This window comes from Sinocyclocheilus rhinocerous, unplaced genomic scaffold (assembly GCF_001515625.1).
Source record: "Sinocyclocheilus rhinocerous isolate Xijiao unplaced genomic scaffold, SAMN03320098_v1.1 scaffold2540, whole genome shotgun sequence".
Lineage (NCBI taxonomy): Eukaryota > Metazoa > Chordata > Actinopteri > Cypriniformes > Cyprinidae > Sinocyclocheilus > Sinocyclocheilus rhinocerous.
In genome coordinates, this window is record NW_015629637.1 from 175,656 (window position 1) to 193,603 (window position 17,948).

The 17,948-nt window shown below is 36.9% G+C and overlaps 1 protein-coding gene across 1 annotated transcript in view; it reads left to right on the top strand.

Moving 5' to 3' along the window:
• LOC107739379 (glypican-5-like) overlaps positions 1-17,948 on the top strand; it is a 185,565-nt gene that overhangs the window by 91,495 nt on the left and 76,122 nt on the right. The window contains exon 5 of the mRNA XM_016551477.1: positions 8,139-8,289. Coding sequence (XP_016406963.1) covers positions 8,139-8,289 — 151 coding nt within the window. The remainder of the gene's footprint in view (positions 1-8,138; positions 8,290-17,948) is intronic.

Here is a 17,948-nt window from a genome sequence, read left to right on the forward strand (position 1 = left end):
TACTCATCATGGATTCCATGCATTCAATTTTCAAAATTTAATTCTCAAACACATTTCATCACATAAGCACAGTAAGTGATAATTTACAGTCAGCCAGTGAGAACCACAAAATAAACCCTTACATGTTAGCCTGTGATGCGAATAGGCTAATTAACAAATATATAAATGAATAAATGGACATAAAATAACATACACTGAACAAAATTATAAACGCAACACTTTTGTTTTTGCCCCCATTTTTCATGAGCTGAACTCAAAGATCTAAGACTTTTTCTATGTACACAAAAGGCCTATTTCTCTCAAATATTGTTCACAAATCTGTCTAAATCTGTGTTAGTGAGCACTTCTCCTTTGCCGAGATAATCCATCCACCTCACAGGTGTGGCATATCAAGATGCTGATTAGACAGCATGATTATTGCACAGGTGTGCCTTAGGCTGGCCACAATAAAAGGCCAGTGTTGCGTTTATAATTTTGTTCGGAGTATATACATTATTCTGATATCATACCGCTACATACTAAATAAATGCATGGTCATGAAATATGATGAGAAATCATTTTGAATAGAAGTTGACTGATTCATGTTCAGATCATTCTGAACTCTCCACCTTGTAGAAGAAATCAATGTACCTGCAGCCAGCATCATAATTAAGGCTTTGACGAAGCTCTTTCATTTACAGACGCAGGGCTAATAGGCTTGTCAGACTGTACGATAAATCAGCCATCAGCCACATCAGACCCAAGTTCTTTCCCAAAGCTGCCCGCCACAATCAACCTCTGTCAAATAAAAGCCGATTTGTTTCATGCCTTGGGGAAACGGGTGGAGATTAGGTCTTTGATTGACATGCAGTGCATCAAAAGGCGCTCTCGTGTTGTTAGATTGCAAAAACAATCATATGTCATCTCATCCGATCTGTGCTCTTACTTATTAAAAGCAAAGTCCGGGTTGAGATATTCATGCTGACATATAGCCACCGAAGACAATTAAAATGGTTGTTCATAATTGATATATTGATATATCAAATCCGGCAGCTGAGCTGTAGTTTGTATGGTGTACTTCATGTTCAGATCATTCTGAACTCTCCACCTTGTAGAACAAATCAATGTACCTGCAGCCAGCATCATAATTAAGGCTTTGACAAAGCTCTTTCATTTACAGATGCAGGGCTAGTCTTGTCAGACTGTACGATAAACAAGCCATCAGCCACGTCAGACCCACATCATGCTCTTCTAATTTATTGCATTGAAATAAGACAAACTTTTATGCAAACTCCCATCACTGGTTTGCCAAACGTTTATTAGTGCAGCTGTGTTTAGTTTTAGTCTGTTCTCATAAAGAATAAAGACTAATAAATAAAGCAATTTTGTGAAATTATAAATCAAATTTTGTATGCCAAATAAACATTTAGCAATGAAAGTCCGGGTTGGTTGGAGAAGAAACTGATTATCCTGTTATAAGGTGGTTTGCAGAACATGAAAAGAGAAATGTGTCAATGTTTCTAGTCGAATGGCCTTTATTAGGTATGTTTAATGCTCAAAAGTTGCTCTTTCATGACTTAATGGATCTCAGTTAAGTTTCTTTTCAGTAACAAGTTTGTCTCAGATTTTCTCTTAAATATCTTTTGGCAAAAAACAAAACACAAATTGGGATTTGGGATTGCAGTTTGAGATGTTCTTTTTCCGACTATCAGAAATCTGGTGTCTTTTTCTCTGAGAAGATCAATCTGAGAAGCATAAGACTCAATTTGCTCTCTAGAAGACATATGAGATATTAAAAGGATCTCATGTGATTTGTCATGCGAATGAATTTTTCAACTTCTTTAACATTATAAAGCAAGGCATTATTGCACATTTGGTCAGCGAAAGTTACTCATGGTCATATTAGCAGGATGTGGAAAGACAAACAGTTGCAAACAATCGCTGGCAGTTTGACGGCATTCGAGGGGCGATTCGCCAATGTACACTTCATGACTGACATTCAGTGGTGGCCTGTCGTCATTTTCAGTCTGTTATTACAGCTACAAAGAGCGTCCCATGCACCACCCGCTAATAGTAGCTTTAGTGACAGTAAATGTCAAGCAAAGGCCTACAAAGTGTACGTAAGGGCACATGGTCAAGGCCAAGGCAACAGAAATGTGTAGACCCTAACCTGTTTACAAGCTAACGGGCCTGTAAGGTGTTGTTATATTTAAGTAAAATGTCACTCTCTTCTCTGGATCTTACTGGATATAACTAAAGTGCTGCTTTTTTCATAGATGTTGTCCTTAAACTCCTATTATTTGTAAGGATTGTTGTGTCAGCACCGTCTACCATCTTTGTCTTCAAATGAAGATGAATAGCTTTTTTCTGATCTGACCGGAATCTCTGGAGCAGATTCCAATGCCACATTAATAATATATTAAAGTATTATGATTCTGCTCAAGAGAATCAGCCAGTGTCTCAATTAACTGCATAGTTGTTTTTCTTATTTTTTTTCTTATTTTTATATTAGGAAAATATATATATATTTTTTATTCCCACCAAAATGCCACACACAATTTGATTTAGAATTATACATAATATATGTTATTATTGTAATATTTGTTATTATTTAAAATAATACTGAATTATCAATTTTAACTTTTTAATTGATAAATTAATACAATTTATGTGATTTGTAAAATTGTAAAATAGTTAAAATATATATTTTTTTAATGTGCAAATGTCAACATCTAATCAATAATTAATAATTAGCTTATTTTTCCATTAATATTTAAGCCTGCTGCAAAGTGTCTACATAGCATAAATGTAATTCACCCCAACCAGCTCTAAAAAAATGTTGGGACATGATAATACTAAATTTTCTGTACATTTACTGTGGTACTACCAAGTTTTTTTGTTTTTTTTACCTCCCCAGTACCTTGTAGTTCCATGTAAATACCATGGTGCATTCATTACAGTATTTCAAAATATCATAGTAATACCATGTTGTCCCATCACTGTACCATGATACTACCACAGTACGTTGCTCTAAGGTAGGCCGTAGAGTTGTGCAGTGCTTACATTAGCACACCGCTCAATACCACACAATAGCCTGTACAAGTATCCTGAATTATAGAACACACATATAGAGCCTGTACTAGAGTTTTGTGATGTGCAGTTCTGTTTTTATAAAGATCTGAGTCAGACGTCAAACCTAAAATGGAATTTAAGCCCTGTCTCAAGAGCTCAGAAGAGCCGAATTGGATTTTTGAGTTGTGAAGAGAGGCATTACTTTAACTTTTGTTTGAATCTCAGTTGAGTGTCTCAACAGTTCTTCCACTGTCCTTCACTCTCCTCTTTATTCTTCTGGGGTGCTTTAGATCAAATAATGTCAAAGATATTCTCCACCAGTCTCCATTTATAGAGAAAGAGAATTTGAAATCAATATCCTATGTGTTTGTGTAATTGCTGGTCAATTATATTATATGAGGTGTACACTTGTACACTTATGCATGAATTCATAGATTAGTCAGACTGGCTCATTGCTATTTGACAAGCATATCAGACTTTCTGTTCTCTTTTTATGCACATATGCACATGCACACTGAAACTGAAACGCACTCCTGCACAGTTTATTTTACGTGAATCTTATTTGATCATGAAAAGGTCTTGGTAACTCAGACTTCACACATTTTGAAATTGGAAAAGGAAAACAAATAAATGACTCAATCATAAAGTCGGTCACTTGTTTTGTTCCTGAATGATTCAGTGTTTTGAACAAATCTGTAAAGTGAATGAATCAATGTTGCACCCATAAAGTCAGTCACTAGTTTCATTCATGAATGAATCACTGTTTTGAACATCAGTTGAGGCAGTGATTTCAATGACTCAGTCATAAAGACAGTCACATGTTTCATTCCTGAAATTATCACTGTTTTGAACATATCAGTTGAGGGAATGATTCAATGACTTAATCATAAAAATGTATTTTGTTTGAATCTTGAATGAATCAGTCTTTTGAATTAATCAGTTCAGTCAATGAATCAACGATTCACTCTTAAGGACAGTCTCTTTTCACCACCTTTCATTAACTTTGTAACCTGCAGAAAAATGTAGCGTCTGGACCAATCAAACACACAATTTTTCATTTGATTTAACAAATCAGTTATTCATTAGATTAACAAATCGTCACAGTCCCCTCACCCAATAAACTGGATGCCAGGATGTCTGCAACGACACCAGGACCCCCCTGGTACCCATGGCAACCACGACACCTCTGCTAGACCAGATCCATTTACGACCTGATTAATTATTCATATTTCCCCATCCATGAGCTGATTCGCTACAAAAAATACACTAATTGTAGCAACACACTACTGTATATAGCATATACTGCTATATAGCACACAGATTGTAAACTTCTGTGTCTTAAACGGCTTTTATGTTTCTTTTATGTAGTTTTGAAGCTTGACAGCCCACTTTCCCATTCACATTCATTGTATAGATAAAGCAGCTTAGACATCCTGCCAAACTTTCTGTTTGTGATTCCCGGAAACAGAAAAATCATAATGATTTAAATTTTGGGGCGAACTATTCCTTTAATTTCTCTCCCATTCATTTTCTTCTGGTTTGGGCAATACACTTTTTATGGTTCTCTGGGCACGACGACATAAGTCATAAGTATTTTATCAGCATTTTTCTCTTAAGATAATAAAGGAAGATTGTAGCCAAAAATTCAAGAATTACCATAAAATTCAGAATTGAAAAAATCACTTAAAAATAATGGCAGAATGTGTGTGTGTGTGTTTTAATAACTTATTATGTATTAGAGCAGTTTGTCGTGTATGTGCTGATAAAAGGTTCATGGCTGAACTTGGATCTTGTCCTCTTTTTGATGTTGGCGTTGATATTTCAGTGACATAAAGGTTACAATGCCAAAAGCAAAGCTATTTCCTGGAAGACAACCAGACCGCTTAGAAATGTAGCTGGGATTCAAAAAATCTTCACACAAGATGGCAGTCTTTAAACAGTGCTTCTCCAGAGAGATAATTTTCACTTTCAGGTCTTCAAATCATTCCTAATCTTTTTAACAAGCTCTTCAGAAACTTATAAAGTCATCTCAAAGACGAATGGAATGGAAGAGCTTCATACTAGCATGAACGTCAGTGGCAGCGATGTTTTGGTTACTAATAAACATTAGAATCAGTTTCATTCCTGATATTAATGGAGATGATTACTGTGTTTAAATAAACTCAGTTACCACATGCTTGTCATACCTGCTGAGACGGGGTCTTGCTCTGCAGTGAACCATAATGAGAAAATGAGATTTTAGAGGTTTTCAAGCATGTTGCAAGCTGGAAGTGGCAATCTTACTACTGGTAGCTACTTTTTGCTTTGGTCTTTCATTAGATCAGTTAGCACTACTGGGTGCACCTTAGATTACACAATTTATATTCATAAGCCAAGCTGATAAGTGCTACATTATGCTCACATTTCAGATTATTTCTATGCTTCTGGTTAGAAGCAATAATGAACTAGAGCGGCTTGCCTGGCAGGTAAATAGATGCATTCAGATTAAGATGATTATTCTACTATGCCTGGTCATTTTCCACATTATTATTATTTTTTTTTTTGACATTTCAAACGTGTTGTGTGTTTGAAAAGTTGCATGAACGCTGGATTGTGAAGTTTCAACCACTGCAGGTAGCCAACTAACCTCAGGCAGTCAGTCAAACTGTAGAAGAACATTGAGGATTCCTCGAGGAACAATGCACCTCACCGTTAGAGGAGAACGTGGTCATTCTACAGATAAGAGACAGAACATTTTTACCTCAGTGAGATAAAGGCCTTCTGTGCTGCAGGCTTTCTGGTTATGGTCGGAAAGAAAATTACAGAAGGGTAACATATATTTGCTACAGGCCTGACTGAAAGTAATTTATGCATTTAAAGCATGCTTCTGTTTTTGTATTATTTCTTTTTCTGCCTGCGTGCCTCGGGAGAAACAATCAGAACACTTTTTATAGTAAAGGACATATACCATACAATGGGAATAGACTGAGGTTGTTGTGTTGTTGTTTTGTTTTTGTTTTTTTAATATTATGCAGTATGCAAGGATAAATGTTTCGATCAGTAGTATATGTGCATACAATATGTTAAATATATCACTGATATGGTAATTTTTTATCATACATTAATGCATTTATTTAAGGTTTTGTTGCGACAGGTAGCAAAAATCCAATGGTGGATTTTATGGTGTATCTAACTTAAATCTGTTTAGTACTTTGTGGTCTGAACAGCAAAGGAAATGCATGAAATCAGATTTTTTACAAACCCGATCCAAACCACTTTCATATGTGGTTTGAAATCTGAATATAGTCAATCAAAAATAAATTACTGTAACATGATCCCAGTATGTTGCATGTTTAATTCAGCGAGTGGCGTCCAGATGTCATGCCTTTTGCAATTTTAATTGTATTTAAAAATGTTGTCATTTTTGGCAGTCTGTTTAAATAATGGGTCAAGAAAGAGACAATTGTGATTAGTATCACTTCTGAATAACTAACTAAATATAATTTTGGAAATAAATACAGTTATGTTGCATTTTAAGCAAGTTTTTGTAAAATATGGAATTATGAAATGTAATGCATTGCATTGTGGGATAAAGTATTCGGAACAATGTGCTATGATTGTATACTGCACGTTGGCAAATGTAGTTGGTCATGCATACAGAAAAAAAAAAAGAAAATCCTGCATTCTAAGTATGCCTTTCTGAATCGTGGTCAACCATTCGCCATTGGTTGAATTTTTTACTTTTTATTTATTTTTAATTTTCATGTCAATTCGAGGTGACTAAGAGTGTGAGTCGCAGTCACTCATCCATCATGGCTCTGCTAATCCATTAGTTCAGCCACTTAATCGGCAGATATTGAACCATTACAGCTGCTAATTACCACAGACAATTGCAACGGCCCAGTGCGCTCTACCTGATAAATACAAAGCGCTTTCAATATCTGAGAGGCTGTCTTGCATTTCAGTTAGATAATTAAATGTTCCTGTACCTTAAGTGGATATGGCTCAAGTGCACTCAGAGTTTGTAATGTATGCTAGCCCGTCCTAGCTGTGCAAAAGTTAGTTTTAAGGGTAATTGAAGGATATCATGTTCAGGGGATGGAGTCCTGTTGCTGTCGTTATTGTTTGAATGTCGAATATAACCACAATTGATGCTACGAAAAAATTGCAATTAGCAAAATTAGCAAATGTTTCCATTAAAAGCTTTATGCAATCTGGAAATGCATGCCTGTTTGAATAATATCAGTAGAAATGCATGCATTGTGTGTTTATATTTTTGTATTTTCAAAAATACAACTTGATAATTAAAGGTTAAACACTCCAAGTGTCTGGACTAAAAATGGACAGAATGGATCTCTCATCCTATTTGATTGTATGTCAATGAAAACCAGGCTTTGAAGGATCAGTGTGCAATTTTTCCAATAGGTTCATGTCCGATTTTTACATACCAAAGCTTTTTTGTACATATTCGCTGTATTTTACACTACATTATACCATATGTATGTCCCTCATAAACATGTTTTTATTTTGTGTCAAATTAAATATGGCAGCCATCCCGAGGTTTCATTGTCATATTTTGGTATAAGTGTTTTTAAAAGACAGGAAATTTAATCAAAATGTAGCAATAGGGGAAATGAACATGCACAATTAAAAATCAGACATCGATAAATAATAATAATAATAATAATAATAAAGCCTCCAATGTCAGCCAGTAACTAGTCCAGTACCATTGTATCATGCATTCCAATTTATTACAGGCTTGTTGAGATCAGTGGCGGCTCGTGGGTGAACTGAAATGAATTGTGAATTTTATTAACATTAAATCGTCCTCCTCCCATTTTCACCTTAAAATTATAGGGAGGCTGTGCCTTCCCTGCCTCCCCTGACGAGCCGCCACTGGTTGAGATAAGTAGCTAAACATTTTTGGTGTATCTAATTCAAATATCTTTAGTTACTTGTGGTCTGAACAGCAAAAGAAACTCATGAAAATCAGATTACAAACCCGATCCAAACCACTTTCATATGTGGTTTGAAACCTGATTAAAATCAATCAAAATAAATACTGAAATACTAAATTCTGAAATTCAAACATGTTTTATATGTTTCAGCTGTTGCAGGGCAAGTCAATACCAAAGCTTGGCACCCTGGACCAAATCGAGACAGGAAGTGGAGACGGATACAGTGGAGAGTGTGATGACGAGGATGGATGCTGGGGATCAGGGAACGGAGCGGCCGAGAGGAGAAGAATATTCACTATATGTGAGTATCAATCTCAAATGGATGGATGTCTGATAGGTTTATAGTAGCCAACTTTAAAAAAGTGAGATAGAACACTTCCTGGGAACACCTCTTTCTTCATGGGAACAGCTTTGGAGAAATTTAGCATTATGTACATCATTTGCTCACAGATGGATCCTCTGCAGTGAATGGGTGCCGTCAGAATGAGAGTCCAAACAGCTGATAAAAGCATCACAATAATCCACAAGTAATCCACACAACTCCAGTCCATCAATTAACATCTTGCGAAGCCAAAAGCTGTGTTTGTGAGAAACAAATTTTAACTTCAAACCATTATTTCCAGCTAAAATATGAGTCCTAATATTGCTTTCTCCTGTGACAAAGTTGTCTGAATCAGGAGAGAAATATGCACAGATCAAGTACTGTTTACAAGCAAAAACAGTTCTAAACAAATATTTCTTTGGATTTTGATGTGAGAGGACAATAGGGGATATCTTTTTTTCCACTGGATGAAGCCTAATTATTGATTATGGACATTTCCATAATCATTTCCATTTCAGATATAAAAAATGGTTTGATGGTAAAAAACATGTAAATTATGTATTTGCTTTTTACAAACACAGCTTTTGGCTTCACAAGACGTTATTGAATGGACTGGAGACGTGTGGATTACTTGTGCATTATTGTGATGCTTTTATCAGCTGTTTGGACTCTCATTCTGACAGCACCCATTCACTGCAGAGGATCCAGTAGTGAGCAAGTGATGTAATGCTAAATTTCTCCAAAAGAAACAAACATCATGGATAGCCTGAGCTGAGGGTGAGTAAATCATCAGCAAATTTTCATTTTCAGGTGAAATATACATTTAACACAGTAAACAATGTCCTTTTATTAATTGTAGACCTGCTAATCAAATGCGAGTCACTTTGTTCCTTTGTACATTATAGTTTGACCATCATAAGTCAGAGATAACAAGTAGGAAATACCACATCGCTATTTGAATGAAAGGTGAAATTAGATCAGACTTTCCTTGATGCTTGATATCAGAGTATAATTAAGAGGTGGAATTAAGGTCAAGCGTATAGAAACATTTTTCCAGACATTTCTCTTTCCTCCAAATGAATTATGCAATCACGAATAATGTGGTTGTAAAAAAGTGGAACAAATCAAAGTGGCCAATCTGGTAATTACTTCATCTTCCGGAGGGGATTGGATCTCTGACCCGTGGCCCCACTAAATCAACCTCAAGGGCTGCGTGCTTCTCTCTCCAAGCCTCCTCTATCTCCCGTATGCTCGTCTGATTAATTGCCCCACTCTTTTTGTCTGGATGGGGCGTTCTGGGTCATCTAAATGTGCCATCGCATCACGCCGGTGTTTCCTTTTCCTCCTGTCAATCTGCCGTAGTGTGTCAGAGTCGCCTCATACTTCTCTCATAATTCATAAAACGCAGTGACGATGCACTCATTTATCACCGTCTCTCCCTCTCATCCACTGTACGGTTCTCTGTCCAAAACCACTTCACGCCTCAGCCACCAATGCGCCACCTGTTACGACTGTCAATAAGTCACGCAGATGGGGGCTCCGCAGTCAGCAGTCACACTTTGTGTTTGGATCTAGATATGGAGGCAAAATGACAACTGCTTACGTGACAAGAGTTAGTGAGGGAGACATCGGCATCTTCATGCTCACTTACATTCATTTGTTTTGTGACATACTGCTTGTGTGTTATTCTGCAATAAAACCCTTTTTTAATCAGTGCCTTTATTTCTACCTAGCTACTTTGCTAGTAAATAGTGTAATTGCAGTAAATGTCATTAAAACAAGATACATTTACTTTTATGTTTAGAAGCAAGATTGCAAAGCATATCATTTTGTTTTCAGAGAATGTATGATTTACATTTTGTGATGAAATCATGTTGCTTGCCTGTGCAAAACTTGCTGTCATGGTGCTGGGGTGTTCATAGTCTCAGCCTCCGACGTCACGCCCACGGACTGTTAGCTGAACGTCTGATGCATTCGGCACACAAAATTGGAAACACTTCAGGAGTTTTGAAGTTGTCATTGGATTGGTTGAATTATACAGGATTTCCGGAAACAAATATTCCGTGACGCCAAACCCCCTCATGTTAGAAGAAAGCCGTCATGTTTACAACTGTGATAATGAGCGCTTATCAGGATCAACTAAATGTTGGATTTTCAAGAGTATGTGAAATATTTAAAGTTTGCAGCATAGAATCTTTAAAATACGTCCAAGAGCTTTACACACGGTCTGTTATTGTGGGGACATTTCCACGCCCCTAAACATGACACGGCACAAAACGAGAGGTTTCTTTATTTGTCAATCATATGGCCTCTTGGGCAGTCCTTGCCATTCAAAGCAGCCACGGTTCCCAGACCTTGTTGTGGTTGCTAGGTGGTTGCTAGGGTGTTCTGGATGATTGCTAGGGCATTGTAGGTGGTCGCTAGGATGTCATTGATCGTTGCTATAGTGTTTTAAGTAGTTGCTAGGTGGTTGCTAGGGTGTTCTAGGCAGTTGCTAGGGTGAGGGAAGTCTGATGTTATGAATTTTGAAAAAAAAAAAGGTTACGAAATTTAAATGTATTTTTTGTGGTATCTAAAGACAAAGTGAGTGTTCATCCTTTTTTCCCTTTTGAATGTAAAGTTTGTAGCCGGAGAAATTTGTTTTGTCTTTAACTTAAAGACTGAAAAGTAGCAATCATTTCTATGCAACATCATCATCAGCAACATTATTATCTGCGTGAAATGCATTAAAACAAACAAAAAAAAGTTTCATTTGTTTTCTGTAACTCTCAGTTTGTCCTCCAGTTGGGATATAACAAGCAAACAGTGCGATGTACATTTTATCATTTTATCAGGACACTATGTTGTGGTGCAATTGAAGTTAAAATGTTTTGTTGTTCAACAGGATTTGCTGAAGTATTGAAATATTCAGTAGTTTATGGTCTCCTTCGATTTATCAAACCCTAAAGCTGCTGAGGTACAAGAAAGAAAATAAAAACAAAGGAAAAGAATCAGTCTTGCCGATACTCAGCTGTCACTTAAAACCATTCGCTGGCGATACACAAAAATCACCACTCACTTCCAGATTCAAATTACTCTTTTTACCACTAACTTTTGATTAGTATTGAGCTCCTGCCTCGAGCGCACAATGGAAGATATCTGTGAGCGCTGGGACCAAGCTTCAGTGGGTCACGCCAAGGGGAAATAAATAAAGAAATACAACAGAAACAAACGTGAGCGTTGTCTTCCCTCAATGTGAAAGTAATAAATAAAATATTAACAGACATGAGGCGTGTGATTCTGGCTCAGTCTGCCGGAGTCTTCACACAAAAGGACGCGTCGCCAGGCTCCTTGTCAATGTCACCTGCACACGCTCTTGTGCTTGGCAGCGAATCCAGACGCTGCGTACTTGCTATGGAAAACAAAAGCCGTCAGCGAGACGTATCGGCAGGGAGTCACATCGATCTCCAGTAAGGAGACGCAATGAGAGGAAGTGGAGGCAGGTCCCTTTGGTGAGCACTTGTTAATTAATAGCCTGTCTCAGAACGGGATTACATGATATCGCCCCCCGGCTTTCATCCTGAGCTATCGCTTGAAGGTGATCTTTTGCACCTGATGAGCTGTAATGATCTTGTTGTATTTAAATGGGTCCTTTAATGGACCGGGTGCTTTTGGGGCACTTCTGTGGCCAATTATGGCCACAGCTCATGATATACTGCTCATCAGTGGTTATGTAGCGTGAGAGGTGCTGTGACACCTATTGCTTGCTGAAAAACAACAGGCCATGTCAGTGGGATGGGAATTGTTCTGTAGTTGTTTTAAAGAAGCATCCCTTAGCAATAATAAGGTGTAACTTAATAGCCAAACAACAATACTAAACAACAACAACAGCAAAAAAAATACTATTAGGCATCTTTAAAATGAAATGACATTTATTGCAACCAATTCATATTAAATTCAAATTCAGCAATTGAGCTGAAATGTAAAATACTTTATCAGTTAAATTCTGGAAGGTGCATACACTTAAGTTTGATGTCATGTCCAAATTAGTGGAGGAGTCATTGAAGAACCGTGAACAGAACTGTACATTAAGTTTGTTCCAATATTTTAAAGATATTTTTTCTTGGCCAAGCGGAGTTCAAAGTAGGTCTAATTGGCATTCTGCAATAACAGAAAGTTTAATGCATTATTCACTGTGACTGCATAGATGCTCTTTTGTTAATGGTGCCCCTTAAAATCAGATACCGAAAGCTAGAGCTTTAAAAGCTTGATCTGCTTGCTAATGAATCAAAAAGAGGCCAAGTGGTCCAGACGACATGCAGATCGTCTAAATGAGGTGTCATGGTGAAAACCTGCTGGCTGTGTGACATCAAGAAGCTCTGAATATTACCGCAGCTGTCGGTGGTCACAGCTGGTAGGGAGAGGGAATTTTAACCAATGCAGGAATTAAAATAACATTCATATCCAGTAGTCTGATAACGAGAGGGACGTACAGATGAAGCACCGCCATTGTGCTTGTTTAACTAATGCTCCGCTCTGAAGAGGCCCGCCGAAAATGACCTGCTGTGTCACAGAATGATGAAAATGAACGATAATGATCCTTGTTGGAGCACCCTGATGCTCAGTGAATCATAGTGGGGAAGCTCCTCATAGGACTAGTCTGTCATCAACAAAATATTGCTTATAGATACTTCAAATCAAGCAGGGTCTGAAGGTGGGCGCATCTTATGCATCACTGATGAGATGTTAGAGAGACTGCTCACTAGCTGTCAGAGCCGTTCCGTTCTGCTCTATTACCCAACTTAAAGTACTGACAGTACTAGGTTAACTACATTTTTCAGTCTTGTGACAAAATAGATGACAATTTGTGGAGTTTTGTTAGTTTGTTTGAACCTGGAATTTTTGCATTATTTTTTAAGTCTCTAATCAAGTTTTGTTTTTTTGTTTTTTTGTTATATAAATCTTTGTTATACAAGTCTTTATGTCTATGTTTCAATCATTCTATCTATCATTCTATCCATCTTCCCTTACATCCATTATTCATCCATCCATCCTTCTATCCATCCATCCATCCATTCATCCATTCATCTGTCCGTCCATCTAAAGTTCATGTCTCTCAAATCAAGTTGATGATTATTTTTGGGTGAACTATCTTTATCATAGCTATACAAATATTTTTAAAGCCATGCAGCTATATAAATATTTTTGAGTCTATTTATTTTTGATCTCAAATTAAATCTTATCAATTATGGTATCGCAGTTATTGAAAGCGAACAGCTGGGAACCTGCCAAAGTACAGACCCATAAATATGAATGACTGAGACTCTACGGACGAGCAAACTCACTCACAGATGTTGCAAAGCCCAAATAAACCTGCAACCTCCAGCTTAATCCCGCTCCGAACAACTAAACCACACTTTCCCCAGTCAAACTTGCTTTTTTTAAAGGGTAAATTAGGGGCTAACTGTCCCCCTTGAGTGACTTATTTCAAAACCCTGTCAAACATGAAATCAGTGTTGAGTGTCTAAACACTTTATTATTTACTCTTGACTTGTCCAGGATACAAACACAGATACGGCAGCCATTAGTCTGGCCATTTGCAGGCATTAGAGCTCAGAGTGTGAGATGAGTTATGGCACCCTGCAGAAAAATAAAGTGCTTAATGTGGGGAAACCAAATGCTGATGCTATCTCGGTGTGCCACTGCTGCTGGGAAATTATGCATGTACCCCTCTTTCATACAAGATGAATTTAATCTGATATTTTCCTCTATTAAAAATTATTTTATACATTGAAAACTTGTTTTCATGCAAAGTATATCACAGGTTGCTGCTGCATAGCTGTTTTGTTAACTTAGATTGCTGGACTGAGACCTAAAACATACTGAATGCGAGTTTGTGAATGCAAGCATTTTGCAAGTTCAATTTTCTGTAAAGTTTGTTGCTTTGTGTTTGCTAGGGCATTCTGGGTGGTTGCCAAGGCATTGCTGTGTGGTTGCTATGGCATTCTAAATGCTGTGTGGTTGCTAAGGTGCTCTAGGAGGTTGCTAGGGAATTTATGTTTGGATTCTAATGCTTTTAGCATTTTTATATTTGGTTGCTAGGGAAGTCAGTGTGCTTTTAGCATGTTTCAGTGAGGTTGTTAGGGTAATTTATGTGTTATTTATTTATTTTTAGTTTCGCACATTTCTTGCTTTTGTTTCTGGCATTATACAATACAGACATGTCCTATTTCCAAAACCCCACTCTACATGTTAGCCAATCATATTCCAGAATACCTAAATATGCAAACATGACTGACAGGCTGAAAACGCCAAGGTTTCTGATTGTCTGATATGTGCAGACCACCATTAGATTGTTTTAAAGAGGTAGTAGTGTCATTTTATGTGTTGTATTTAAACATTAAAATATTTTTAACATGTCTCTAGAATGGTATTGTTAATAGCATCTACCAGCTAACTGACCCATGCTAACCCAATATCAAATTCCAAAGCTGCATTATGCAATGTAGTTTATGATAATCAGTTAACCAATACCATAATTGTTGTGTTTCTGCGGTTTATGAAATATTGTCTTTTATTCTTCGGATTTGTTCATTGCAGTTCTTCATCAAACTCTTAAACACCCTGTCCAGTTCCAAACCTCAGTTTGATTACATGTTCATTTCCACAATACTTGTGGTCAATCAATAACCATGTAATTTTCCAGCATATGCCAGCAGGGTGCTGGAAATGTGAAGATATGTAGACATGAGATGTGTCAGTGCATCTGAATGTTGCAAATGAAATAATCTCATCTCCTTTGCTCAGACGTGATTTCTCTATATAAACACAAATAACAACAAAATTGATTGAAATGTGAAATATTGAAAAGCGTTTGTTATAAATACTCCCCTGCAATGTGTAATGTATTGCAGTATTGTGTTTATAGGCTAAATATGCTCACATTTCAGTCAGACATAATTTACATAAGGAAACTAGTGTTAAAAAAAACATTTCTATGTGTTGTATGATGTGTTATATTATGAGAAAAAAATACTGCTAAATTAATTAATTAATTTAGCTAAATAGCAATGATTTAAGTCATTTTTGGCAGTTTTTGATATCTGGTTTTGTGAAAACAGCACCGCTTCCACCTGACACAGTGCAAATAAATGCGAACGCACTCCATTTCAAATGATGACAGTTCATTAATCCTGTAGAAAAGAGAACGGCAAGTTTCTAAGATTGAATTTCATTCAAAGTATATATGAAATATAATATTAAATGTTCGTTCTTTGGTGTATGAATGCAGGTAGATATTGTGCGTAATATTATCCAGTTTTGAAAAGCTTCTTTAGAAACCATAACATACATGAATGAAACTGAAATTATTCATAATTCAAGCTTATACAGTATGTGCTTGCAACAACATTTCTCATTGTATTAGTTATTTTTCCTTTCTTTTAGTTGTTGTTTTGTGTGTGTGTGTGTGTGTGTGTGTACTTTTTACACTATTACTTTCATACATTAAGCACGGAACAATACAGAACAGTCACATTTATAATAAAAGACAAATTGAAATTCTGTTGTTGTTTTTATTCTTTTGATTTATACTGACATCGATTTGATTTCTTTAGACCCACACACAATATAATAGTCTAATATTCTGTCCTGATCTCTTTGATTAAGTTTTTGTCTGAAGGACATTTCGTGTGCTTCATCTTTGGCTCAGAACATTAAATCTTAGGGTTATTTTAATACATGCACAGCTTATTGATCTGTTACGTTCAATTTACCTGACGTTTCCCAGCCACTAATGGAGGTTTTATCCTCTTGAGAGCCGTCAGTTCAGTTTATTACTCTGAACCACCGTAAACTTTACGAAAGCCAATGTTAACATCCGTTTATCAGGTAAATGAGGAGGGATTTCAGCTCAGGATGCGAAATATGTCAGAATTTGTTGATCCTCGTTTTGGTAATTTACAGTTAAAATGTCAGTGATTTATGTTGTTTACAAAGTGATTGGTGGAAATGTAAAACTATGATGTGTGTGTGTGTGTGTGTGTGTCTGCAGTTGTTTTTCACATCATTCAGATCATCTGATGAAATGATAACTATCATTAATTATCAGTAATTACCAGATTTTCTGTTGAACAAAACATTTGAATTGTCAACAGTTAATTGTTCCTTTTGAGTTTTACAATATAAATGAGATCAGCATTTATAAAAAAAAAATCAGAAATTGTCTTATGTGGTTATTAGGGTATTCTAAATGCTTTTAGCATGTTGCTATGTTGTTGCTAGGACTTCCTGGGTGGTTGTTATGTGGTTGCTGTGGTATTTTAGCATGTTTTTGTGTGGTTGCTAAGGTGTTCTGTTTTTTTTTTTTTTTTTTTTGTTATATCGTCTGCCAAGCAAAAATTGTAAGTTTGATCTCCTAGTAAAGCAGTAGAGCACTTTTCCTTAGGGGTTCGCTCTGATCTCTAACCCCAAGTCTGAGTGTGAATCACTAATAAATAAACATGTAAATGGCTGCAGACGGTCCAGTTCATATTATCCTGCTCTGGGACTGGAGTGTTATTAATGGACGGCTCTGCGGTTTCTCCCAGACTTTGCATTCAACATTATTCCCCTCACTGACTTAATGAGCTGTGGCGTGCATGTGGCAGGTTGCCTGATTTTGTTAATGAAGCATGAAAAGGCCAAGCACACATCATTCTGCTGAGCGCTTCTATAATCAGCCGCGGTGACGGCGATACGTCAGCCCCTCTGCCAAGAGCCAAATAAGTCAATTCCCAGAGTGGCTCGAGGTCCCATTAAGATCTAATACGCCCACACCTGTCCTTCCTTCCCTGTGGTCACTCCGGCAGGCCTCTTATTTATGAGCACAACCACCGTTAGATGTCTGTGTAAACTCACACTTCAAGATGTGGACATTTGCGATGGCTGATTTGCACTAGAGGATTTTACTGTGAAGAGACCATTGTTTAGTATTGTGCTAGTATTAAAAGAAACTGAATTTGCAAGTGTACATATATGAGCAATATCACACGAGTACCCGTGTGACATCACTCTATATCAGAATGGCTGCGATTCGGCCGAGTGCTGTAGGTAATGTTGCATTTCACCATAGGTGATATTGCATTTATACAAGTTTGATGGTGTGTAAAAAACAAACAACCACTGAGTGTCTTAAAGGGGTCATTGGATGCCCATTTTCCACAAGTTGATATGATTCTTTAGGGTCTTAATGAAAAGTCTGTAACATAGTTTGGTTAAAATTTCTCAATGGTAGTGTAAAACAACACCGTTTTTACCCTGCCAAAAACAGGGCTGTGAAGTAACGAATTACAAATACTCACGTTACAGTAATTAAGTAGTTTTTATCAGTAATTGTACTTTTTCGAGTAGTTTAAAAATTGTGTACTTTTACTTGAGTACATTTTAAGTGATGTATCTTCCGAGCCGCTCTCTGAGAGACGGTAAACTTTAGCCGCATTCATTGTGAAACTCGCTAACTAGCACATTATTAGGAAAGGCGATTTGCAAAGATTCATTAAAAAACCTTACACTCACTTCTTATGGAGGTAAAACTGGATCATGAATGATTTGCGCGTACATAGTCGCATTTAAGTAGATCGGGGGCACATTCCCTTCAGAAACAAAGGTAATCCACTGCG